Source organism: Ursus americanus, chromosome 2 (assembly GCF_024610735.1).
Source record: "Ursus americanus isolate L20-20 chromosome 2, mUrsAme1.1.p, whole genome shotgun sequence".
Taxonomy (NCBI): Eukaryota; Metazoa; Chordata; class Mammalia; order Carnivora; family Ursidae; genus Ursus; species Ursus americanus.
The window spans coordinates 90,394,714-90,407,103 of record NC_142128.1 but is presented as its reverse complement, the minus strand read 5'-3'; the positions used below and the strand labels follow the sequence as shown (position 1 = coordinate 90,407,103).

Here is a 12,390-nt window from a genome sequence, read left to right as displayed (position 1 = left end):
CTGCTATGAGCCTGCTTCTTCCTCTCCCACTCCTCTTGCTTGTGTTCCCTCTCTCGCTGGCTGTCTCTATCTCTGTCGAATAAATAAATACAATCTTAAAAAAAAAATAAAAATAAAAATAAATAAAATAAAATGCCTACAGTGATCATTCTCTTACATTTCCCCATTTTCAACTTGGTGTGGATTCTTCATTCCCAGCAAATTAGTGGATATTCTTCTTTATTCCCCTAATACGCTTATACAACGTATAATACCACATAGAATTACTTACCTGTTGCTTTCCCCACTGAATTTACAAAACCCCCTGACAACAGAAATCAGTTATTTCATCTTTTTATTATTAGCACAAAGGACAGTACTTAGAACTTAATAAACGTTTAATATTTAATAATAAGAGGCAATTGAATGGAACTTATTTCTCCTAACAACATATCCACGGTTGATTTTTTTCTTAATTTTATATAGCTCACTACATAGAGATTAAAAATCCCCAAATAGAGGGAAAAAAAACAAAAATTGCTATTGGAAAGCAATGTTCTTCAAGATCTCTAAGAATCTCCACAAAATTCTGGCAGGATATATTGAAAATACACACTTTTGCTTTATAAATAGGACTTTATATAAATCTAGCATAAGAAGCTAAAAAAGGATCTGACATATGAATTTGATATATTTTAAGAAGTCTGGAATATGTACCTGAAATACGAGACATCCTTGTAGAAAAGTAACATTGCTCTAAGTCTTCAAAATGAGCAGTGAGTCGTTTTCTTCTTGATGCTAATGTGCTGTTATACCAAGGCTGTTTCTTTGTCTAAAGTAGTAACAAGAAAAGACACTTTTAATTTAGAACAAATGATAGTTTTTTTCTGCACAGAATATTTAAATGATTGCATATTCAAAATATCAACATATTAAAGTAACTACAAATAGTAAATACTCATAGTTCCTAGACCATATTTTCCCATTTTTATTTTAAAATGTAAACAGGCTCAGGGTTTCAGGGGTCAGGGGGAGGAGTTGGGGGCCAGGTCCTGCCCCTGAGCTCAAGCCTCCTGGAGAAGCCTAGTTGTACTATGTAAGGGAGGGGGAAATCTATCAACATACCTCAGATTACAGGGAGGTGCATAGGTGGGGAAGGGACTGCGTGGACCAAAGGCCAGAGGGGAGGGGCTTCTGGGGATGGTGAAAGGCTTGAGGATGGGGCCACTTGGGAGAGGGGGAGAAAGCAGTCCCATGGGGGCAAGTGGTGAGTCCCAGCTGGGCTAGGCCCCTGATTGGTACAATATGGTGTGCTATAAAACTCTAATCTTTCAGCCAAAAAAATAAAATAAAATATGCAAATAGGCTCTCAAGGCCAATTTTATAAGAATGAAATAAGAAGCTTCTTTCAACTCTTCGAATTAAATTAAAATAGAATCTGTTATAACTACCATGCTAAATTTTAGAATTTTGAGAATTTTAATATGCAGAAATTGTTAGAAAACAATGTTCAAAAGAAAACTAATTACTTTTTCATCATCCTTATATTGCAGCCCTGTACTCTTTGAATAATAGAAATAGTCCTTGATTGTCAGAATATATATTTAAGTTAATACTGGTTATTAAGGGGCGCCTGGGTGGCACAGCAGTTAAGCGTCTGCCTTCGGCTCAGGGCGTGATCCCGGCGTTATGGGATCGAGCCCCACGTCAGGCTCCTCCACTGTGAGCCTGCTTCTTCCTCTCCCACTCTCCCTGCTTGTGTTCCCTCTCTCGCTGGCTGTCTCTATCTCTGTCAAATAAATAAATAAAATCTTTAAAAAAAAAAATACTGGTTATTAAATTAAGGGGCAGTAATATGTAATATGCATGTACTAGTCTAACATATACATTAGAAGATCAGAATAACTAAATCAGATATATATAAAGCCAGTAAAGCTGAAATATATTGGTATATAAATCTATAAAAAAATATATGATCCTCAATATATAATATTGCATACACCATGTTAAATGAAAGGATAAGAAAATTCTTTCCACAAATGGTTATTTTCTATAATGCTTAAGGTCCACAAACAGACACAGAGATGAGACACATGATGAGAGCTCAAAATGACACAAGTTCACCGTAACTATACAACAACTGCAAATATATTTAAGCAAGAAATATTAAGGAACGACTGACCTTAAACAGAACACTCTAAAGTGAACCCTTGCTAAAACTAGACGGTAGGTAAAAATCTTATTTTACAGCAGTGCTTGGATCACAAGAAAGTAAGTAAGACAACTTCTGAAGATACAACAGACATACAACCAAATAAGAAGCTGAACTCAGAGAAGTGATCTTAAAATATAATGGTGCAGAAGAGGGGAAAGACAAAGAGGACAATACTTATCTGGAGACAAATACCTAAAAAAGAAAAAACACTAAAACGAGAGAGACTGAAAAGAGAATTTGTGAACCAGAAGATAAATCTAAAGGAATTAACCAGAACTAAGGATAAAAGATATAAAGACAGAAAATTTGAAACAGAGGTTAAGAAGCATAAAAGTATAAGGCTGAAAATATGGGCACTTAGAGACCCAGAAAATTTTAGCAGACTGAAGAAGAAATATTTGAAGAATTCATGTTGACAACTTTCCAGAACTGAAAACAGACATAAATACAAAGAAATTATTCCTATCAAGTAGGATAATTTAAAAGAAATCAATAATTAGACACAGTAAGGCAAAACTGTGTTTCTGTCCAAAAACAAAATGATTTTAAAATCAAACAAATAGGGGCACCTGGGTGGCTCATTCGGTTAAGCACCCGACTCTTGATTTTGGCTCACGTCATGATCTGGGGTCAAGAGATTGAGCCCCAGGTCGGGCTCTGCCCTGGATGAGAAGTCAGCTTGAGATGCTCTCTCTCCTGCCTCTGCCCCCCCCCATTCATACACCCTCTCAATTTCTCCCTCTGTCTCTCTCTACCTCTCTCTCTCACATAAATAAATCTTTTTTGTTTTCAAAGACCCAATCTATTTATTTGAGAGAAAGAGAGGAAGAGCAAGAACACATGAACACAAACAGGAGGAGAGGCATAGGAAGAGAGAAAGGGAGAAGCAGACCGAGCCAACCAGGTGCCCCTAAATTAATAAATCTTGGGGAAAAAAATCAGACAAACAAAAGATAATTCACCTGACAGGCCCAACAATTAACGAGGGAAACACTGAACAGCAATAAAAGAAGCTAGGGAAGTGAACTTTGGTTATCCTCAAAAAGTTGAAAGAAAACAACTTCAATCTAAAATTCAGATCCTGACAAAACTACCCTGCAACAAAATGAGCAAAGTATTTTTTCATGTGAATAAGAACAAAGACTACTGCCTATAAGCCATTTCTAAAAAACGTGTGAAATTGTGTGCTTGAAAAATTCAGTAAACAAACTGGAAGGACTGAAACAAAATAAAAAAGAAGAAAACCTGTAATCAATAAGTAATTTTAAATACTATTTGTAACATTGATTATACTATATAAATTATGGGGCTTAAGAACAAGTCAGAATAAACACACCAAAAAACGACATATAAATCAGAAGAGTGAAAAAACTGTCAATTCTGGAGCACTTGTGTTGGTCAGGAGAGTAATTAAGATATTAAATTTAATGATAAGATGCTCAATATCACTGATCATCAGGGAAATGCAAATCAAAACCACAGGAGATATCACCTCACACCTGTCAGAATGGCTGAAGTTAAAGAAGAACAAGAAGAAGGAGGAGGAGGAGGAGGAGGAGGAGGAGGAGGAGGAGGAGGAGGAAGGAGGAGGAGGCGGCGGCGGCGGCGGCGGCGGCGGCGGCGGCGCTGAAGAAGAAAAGAAACAACAAGTGTTGGCAAGGATGTGGAGAAAAAGGAGCCCTTGTACACTGTTGATGGGAATGAAAACTGGTGCAGCCATTGTGGAAAACAGAATGGAGATTCCTCAGAAATTAAAAACAGAACTACCATATGATCCAGTAATTCCACTCCTGGGTATTTACCCAAACAATCTGAAAATACTAATTCAAAAAGATACGAGCACCTTATGTTTACTGCAGCATTACTTACAATAGCTAAACTATGGAAGCAGCCCAAGAGTCCACTGATAGATGAATGGATAAAGAAGATGTGGTGTGTATCTACACACACACACGCAAAGGAATACTAAAGAACAAAATCTTGCCATTTGCAACAACATGGATAGATCCAGAAGGTATAACAGGGTATAAAGCTAAGTAAACCAAGTCAGTCAGAGAAAGACAAATATCATATAATTTCACTCAGATGCAGAATTTAAGAAACAAAATAAATGAACAAAGAAAAAAAAAGACAAACCAAAAAACAGACTCTTAACTACAAAGAATAAACTAATGGCTACCAGAAAGGAGGAAGGTGGGGAGATGCGTGAAATAGGTGAAGGGAATTAAGACTACACTTACCACAATGAGCACTATTGTTGAATTACTATACTGTACACCTGAAACTAATATAGCATTGTAGGTCAACTATACTGCAATTAAAATTTTTTTTAAAGATGATAATAAGTTTAGATTCTGGTTAGGTGTTAAGTTTGGATCAATTTCAAGGATAACTACTAAAAGCATAGTAACAGAATAGGTAACATTTAAAACAGTAAAATGGTGGGAGAAGGGGGTAAAAATGTAAGAGAAAAACACAAAAAGTGAGACAAACAGCAAGCATTAAAAGAGTAATAAATATAAATACTAATTACATTCATGATAGAAAGGAATTTTAAAATATAACTGTATGCTATCTGCCAAAAAACACTAAAAACATAAAGACACTAAAAATCTGGAAGTAATAACATGAAAAATAATATACCAGGCAAATTTAATCAAAGAAGAAAAAAACTCAAGATGAAAAGCATTAATGGAAATGGAAACAGCACCTGGAAATGCAAAACTTCCAACTTAATAATTGTATACCCAGTACATACATACTAGCACAGCCTCAAAAATACATAAAGCAAAAATTCCTAAAGAAATTGACAAAACCACTAACATATCAATAGATTAACCTCATCAACTCAACTGAGAAAATGGTATGACCTAATTTAAAAGCTTAATTTAATGAATACATATAAAACACTGTATCCAATTAGAAACATATATTCTTCTTAAGCATACATGGAACATTTACAAAATTGGCCATGTGCTGTATCACTGGATATGTTTATAATCTCAATAGGGCAGAATTTCTAAAATAAAACACAAAGGGCACTAATTGTAAAAGTGACAAATTCAATAACTCAAATTAAGAACTTCTGTTCATCAAAATCCATCATCAGAGACAAGAAGATACAAACTATAAGATGATATTCACAACATTCGCAACACCTAAGAAACAAGTTATTACAACCTTGAACATATATTAAAGCTTCCACAAGTAAATAAACAGAAGACCAATATTTAAAAAATGGGAAAAGACATGCAATGTTATTTCACAAAAACTAAAGGCCAATAAATGTAACAAGCTAGCTTTAGAGTGTCAGAAAAATAAGATATAAAACCACAACTAACTTTTCTTATCCACTGAAGTGGCAACCATTTAGTACTAATTACTGACAAGGATGTGAAGAAATAAACTCATATATTTCTGTGGTAGGAGCTTTATATTAATAAAAAGACTTTGAAAACAATTTGATATTATCACAAAATACAAAAACTACAATCTCAAAAAACTACATATTACATCATTTTTATAAAGTCTACATATAGCCAAACCAAATAATATAGGGATACATATATGTATGGTAAAACTATTTTAAAAAATCAACACACTGATAAACAGAAATATCAGAAAAGTAGTTCTGGACATGAGGTAGGGTGATGGAATTTGTTAGAAGCACAGGGGTAACTTGAATGGTTCTAGTAATTAACATTAAGAGCTCAGTTCATAGAGTTTCTTTTACTGTAATTCTGCTTCTATTTACATATTCATGAAATATACTCCTTTTTACGTACCAACATAATTCTTTTAAATTTTGAGGGGAAGAATATGGATTTTTTTTTTTTTAAGATTTTATTTATTTGTTAGCCAGAGAGAGAGAGAGAGCACGCAGGGGAAGCAGAGAGGGAGAAGCAGGCTCCCCGCTGAGCAAGGAGCCCAATGTGGGACTCTATCTCAGGACCCCAGGATCATGACCTGGGCCCAAGGCAGATGCTTAACAGACTGAGCCACCCACCTGTCCCCAAGAATCTGGATTTTTTTAAAAAAAGTGATCTGCTCAATGGAAACACAGAATAGATTTTAGTCTGAAAATGAGAATGATTACAATAAAAAAAATTAAGAATGTAACAAAGAAGCAGTCAAAAACACTACTTGTTTGCCTTCCAGGTTTTATACCAACTTTTTTTCACAATTATTTTGCTATTTACACTTAGCTTTTCTTGAATTTATTTTTTCAGTGCAATTCCTTTCTAACCCATCCAAAATCTGGTTGCTTCATAATTCTTGATAAAAATACATCACTTAGGGGCGCCTGGGTGGCATAGCGGTTAAGCATCTGCCTTCGGCTCAGGGCGTGATCCCGGCGTTATGGGATCAAACCCCACATCAGGCTCTTCCGCTATGAGCCTGCTTCTTCCTCTCCCACTCCCCCTGCTTGTGTTCCCTCTCTCGCTGGCTGTCTCTATCTCTGTCGAATAAATAAATAAAATCTTAAAAAAAAAAAAATCACTTAGCTCATTGCCATATGTTAATTATTAAATTTACAAATAACATTAATAGAAATGAACAGAAATACACTAATTGGGAAGGGACAGATATCTAAAACTATGAATTGGTTGTAGATAATCTACAAGGCCAATCATCAGAATGAACATATTCGGGATAAGGTCTAGATCTATAGGTAGGAGATAAATATGGCTAAAAATCAAAAGGAAATTGTCATTACTTGTGTTGATCGAGATTACTTCTAAATAAAAATGGCCATATTTACCAAATGTCTGACTTATTTCATTTAACATACTAACTTTTAGATCTATCCACATTGTAGTAAATACCAAGATTTTTTCTGTTATATGGCTGAATAATACACCATTGTGTATATATACACATCTTCACTATCCATTCATCCATTAAAGGACAGATGCCGAAATATAGAGACATGTTTTTTATAAATGTATGTTTTATACATATATGTAATACATACGACTATAAATATTATGTATTACATACTGAGCAGCATAGATTAATCTCAGCTAGTCTGGACTGCCCACATGGTTATCTCTAGACTCTTGCCTACATTATGGAATGTATTCACTAAATAAAGGAAAATGATATTCTGTAACCTAAGTCAGTGAATTGTCTTGGAGCAAAATGTATTAGTCTGTCAGCACTGTTTAGTAATAATCAATGAATTTATGATTTGTACGTGGTTTCAGTGGAGTCTTTAAAAGCTGGTCATGTAACTAGAATGTACTGACTATGTGACTAACTTAAAATAAGAGATCCTGACCACAAGCCAACTTTGGATTCCTATTACTTAGGTACTTGAGACACAAGCCAGTAGTAGTTCTAAACCTAGAGACAAAGCAGTTCCTGTGTGACCCAGTGTGGAAAGACAAAAAAGCCTGGGACCTAAAATCGCCAGAACCCTTTCAATGAGTATCCTCCTTCTGCTTGGCTGTATAGTACCCACTGCCTTTAATCAAGCCATTCCAGAAGTATAAACTATTTGACTCCTGTGAGTCCTTTCATTAATCAAGCACTTAAGGTGATTAATATATAATTAATGTATATATATCCGTATAGATAACACAACACATATTATATATACACACACATATGTCTCCTAGCTCTCTCTGTCCCCTGAAAACGCTTATAAGCACTGACACTCGAGGACCAATGAGCACACTTAAAACCCAAATCTTGGTTTTTAAATAACATTCTCCATTATAAGAAAATAGGGCTTCTTGGATACATCGCTGATTCTAGGACTGGGGCAAGGTGATGCTGGAACACCTTATTGTCTAAGAATGTAAGAAGGTACTTAAAGAATGATAAGAACATGTCAAAAGAACGTGGAAATAACTTCAAAGAGTTCAAACTAGCCAAATATGGGACAATTTGTTGATTTATAGTTCAAAAATGGTTCTGTGGGGCACCTGGGTGGCTCAGTCAGTTAAGCATCTCCCTCTGGGCTCCTTGCTCAGTGGGGAGCCTGCTTCTCTCTCTCCCTCTGCCTGCCATTCCCCCTGCTTATGCGCTCATGCTTGCTCGCTCTCTCTCTCTCTCTCAATCTCTCCCTGTCAAATAAATAAATAAAATCTTTTTAAAAAATTTTATTTAAGAGTAATAAAATCCTATAGCTGTACCATAGCTTCTCTAGGCATTCTACTATGATTGGGAGTATTTATTTTCCCCAAATTTTTACCTACATAAGTAATACTGGCATATAATCTTTACACAGTACTTTGAATCATTTCTTACAACAAATTTCTAGCTGTATAATGATCAACTCACATTTTTAGCTTTCGTCTTATGTATACATTGCCAAATGTTCTTCCTGGAAGACTACCAGCTCTCTTCCCTTCCCTTTCCCTCTCCCAAACTCACGCACAACCACACACAGCAAACAGCATTTTCAATTTTGAAAATTCCTGAGCCATATCAATTAGGTGACTCCTTTGGAACCTTATATTACTTCATATTTTGCTTTTATTATTTGGGAAGGTGAGTATTATTTCATATGTGACCTGGCCATTTGAATTTTCACTTTTTCTGAATTTTTACTTTTTTTGAATTTTCAATTTTTTTTACCCTTTTCTTTTCTTTTCTTTTTTACCCTATTTGGAGCTCTCATCAAAAGGACGAATGGATATAAAAAGCTTTCATTTTTTTGAAGCAACTAATCCAGTTATCTATCGTACTTAAAATACCTTTCCTAGTTTCTTAAAATGCTGTTCATTGTTAAAATTGTTTATGTAAGATGCAGGCTTCTTTCTTAATTTCTACAGTCCTATTATTCTTTACATCATTATTTAGCTGATTTAGACTCTCACAGTAAGTGGTTTTCCACAAATAGTTTACTTAATCCCCACTTTCCACACTGATCTGCATAATCACCTTTATGACAGGCTAATAAATTCTTCATTACCTTTCAGTTCGATTTTAAATTTTATTGTGCTCCTTTTGTTACAGCAGTGTTAGAATACATTTTAATAATTTATTGGGTAAATGCCCTTGTGATTATTACACCTCTGAATCATTCATCCTACTAATGAACTTTAAAGTCAGTTGGTCACACATCCTGCACTCTTAAAAAATAATGAGTTTTTTTATGGAATCTCATTAAATTAATAGTTATGGCAACTGGTCTACTCAAATTGTTCTATAATTGCTATAATCTCAATATTTTTAATTTTTCTTGAAAATCATGTATTTCATTAAGACTCATTTTAATAGTATGCATAAGTACTGTCTAAATTATTTTAATCTACTACATATTATAAGTCAATTTCAATTGTATATTGAAACATTTTATATGAGGTCTTTTTTATTTGTCCCTCTACACTCATCATCTTAAGATTTTCCCAGCTTCAGGGCACCTGGGTGGCTCAGTTAGTTAAGCGTCCACTCTTGGTTTTGGCTGGGGTTATGATCACAAGATCATGAGACTGAGCCCCACATCAGCTCCACACTCAGCATGGAGTCTGCTTGGGATTCTCCCACCCTCTCCCTCTGCCCCTTCTGCTTGTGCTCTCTCTCTACCGCTCTCTAAAATAAATGGACAAATCTTTTAAAAAAATAAATAAATAAATGTATATCCTTTGATGCAAAGAATAAAGTGAGACAAGTACCTATTCAACCAACTTTAACTGATCTCACTCAAAAAAACAAAACACAAAATCTTTATAATGGCCTAAGAAAGTCATGCACCAAGTGGCCTCCATTAAGTTTTATCTCATTTCTACTTTTCTCCCCCTTGATTTCTCCTCTCCAGACATGACAGACTTCTAAACTATGTCAGGCATGTTCTTACCTCAGGGCTCACTGACTATTTAACCCTCTGCCCAGAATTTGGGAATCCCAGCGATACTCACATGGGCTTGCTCCCTCACCTCCACTTTGTTCAAAGGTAGTCTACTTTTATGACTATTAGTATCTCTCCTAATAGATTGAAGGCTTGGTTACAGCAGAGATCTTCGTTTTGTGTTTGTTCAATCATGAATCCCCAGAGCCAGTAACAGTGCCTGGTAAACAGCAGGTACTCCAAAATATAAATACACAAATAATTTAAAAATTTTTTTAAAAATCTGTTGGTTGAATAAATGGGTATTTAAAAGCATAGGCTCTGAAGCCATAATGCCTGAGTTAAAATCTCAGCGCCCTCCTCTTACTAGTTATATTACCTTGAGCAGCCTCCTTAACTTCCGAGTGCCACAGTTTTCTCCTCAATAAAATAAAAAATAATAGTAATAGTATTTATCTCATAGGGAAGTTTGGAGAATTAAAGTAGTTAATACATGTAAAGTACTTTAATTCTTTAATGTTCATGAAAAGTAAACGTAAAATAATGACGACTGAGGACTATTATTACTACTTTAATTCATTCTTGAGGTATACTTCAAAATCTTCCACCATGTTTAAGTTTTAATGAATTTTCCAAAACTTTGTATCAATTTTTGCTTTATATAAACTCCAATGCTTATACTATGTCACACAAATTATTAGTACTTTGGGGAACTATACCTTTTCTTAATGTGAAAAATGTTACCTGTCTTTTATGCTTTTCTCCTTGAGTCCTATTTTGGTATGTACTTTTCTTTCTTTTGTTGTTGTCTCAGTTTTTGTTTTTGCTATATTCTTTAGTATTCTTACATTTGACAGGCTTATTATCCTCAATTATTATTTTCAACCCTTTTTGTGTCAATTTGCTTTAGATCCATCTGTTCTAAAGAATATAGCTAGAAATGAAGGGTAAGCCCTCAGCACAATATGTCCTATCAGTTCTATCCCATAAACACTAGTAGGATTTCCTCCTCAACAACTTCCCTGTCCTCCAGCAGATGCTAAGGTTAGAGTCTTCCAGAAGACCCAGGCTTTGTCATCCTTGTGCACACTTTCACTCTGTACACTGTGACTCTCATGTTAGGCAGCCTTCCTAAGTATTTTTTTAATCCTCTATAAATTCTTTTAAGTTTTCAGTGTCAGGATAGTAATAGGTCAATGGGATTTCTTGTGAGTGAAGGCTGGAGAGATATTAACACACTGATTAACTCAGTATAGTATCTCAAACCAGAAATCTCCTTTATTACATGATAATAGTAAATGCTGCTCTAAAAATTAAAAGAAAACAAAACAAACCACTATTCTTATTACTTTTCTTTTTCACTCAGATTCAACTTCTATTGTTTCTAGCTCACTGCTAGAAATTCAAATAAATATTATGTAAATGGCAAAAACAGAAAAACCTTTTCTTGTTCCTCTATGAAGAGACTGTCAATGCCCTGCAGCCAAAGACCAATAGAAACACACACCTATAGTTGAACAAGTTTTAATTACTGCTCACTGTAACAAATAATACAACACACTATGGGTAAGAGAGAGGTATCTCAGTTAAGAGCCAACTTATAGGATACAGGCTCATGTTAAGTGTTTGGAGGAGGGCTCTGGATGGGACGCTGTCAAGAAGTGGGGGTAATTCTGTGATTATCTTAATAATTCTTACCTAGAGGGACAGAACACTACAGTAAAACTAAAGTTGTAAATCATAAAGCAACAGCAACTGCTCATATTAGCCAGGACAGAAACGTCTTTGGTATTTTGGGGGGCTTACACAGTGACTTTGTTTTTATATGTGCTTATTAGACAGTTTATGAAGTGACCTTATATTTGCTTTACTTCATTGCAGTCACAGAGTGGATTTATCTGATGTTGATGTTTTGTGAAATTATAGTCAAAAAGAAAACAGCAAGGTCCAGCTGTGAATAGAAAGCCTGTTTCCAGATTCGAAGACTGCTTTTCCCTCTCAAGTTTTTAAGATACATTTCAACTTAATGCTTTAAAATTTCTCCTGATATATCCCATTATGTCTTATAAAAACAAGATCTGGTGTTTTCACTGTTGTTCAGAAATAGATGCAAACCAATCTACAATTAAAAAATAGGTCAAATACATGCATGCATATGAAGGTAACCTAAAATGTTTAGCGTAGTTATACCAACTAACCATGAAAGTAATAGAAGTGGTCATCTAAGTAGTGGGAAAAAGAAAACACAAACAAAAGCTGCATGATCCAAAAGAATTCTCTTTTTACTTTGATAAAAATAACCACACTACACATAGCGTGAATATATAAATGAACATGCATATAAAAACACCTCACTGTTTCCCTCTTACTATGAAGGATAATATTAGGACAATTTCTA

At 34.8% G+C, this 12,390-nt stretch overlaps 1 protein-coding gene across 4 annotated transcripts in view; it reads right to left on the bottom strand.

Annotated features, from left to right (window-relative positions):
• COP1 (COP1 E3 ubiquitin ligase) overlaps window positions 1-12,390 on the bottom strand; it is a 241,315-nt gene that overhangs the window by 142,576 nt on the left and 86,349 nt on the right. For all 4 annotated transcript variants that reach the window (XM_045811397.2, XM_045811396.2, XM_045811398.2 and 1 more), the window contains one exon: window positions 697-811. In XM_045811397.2, the coding sequence (XP_045667353.2) occupies window positions 697-811 (115 nt within the window). The remainder of the gene's footprint in view (window positions 1-696; window positions 812-12,390) is intronic.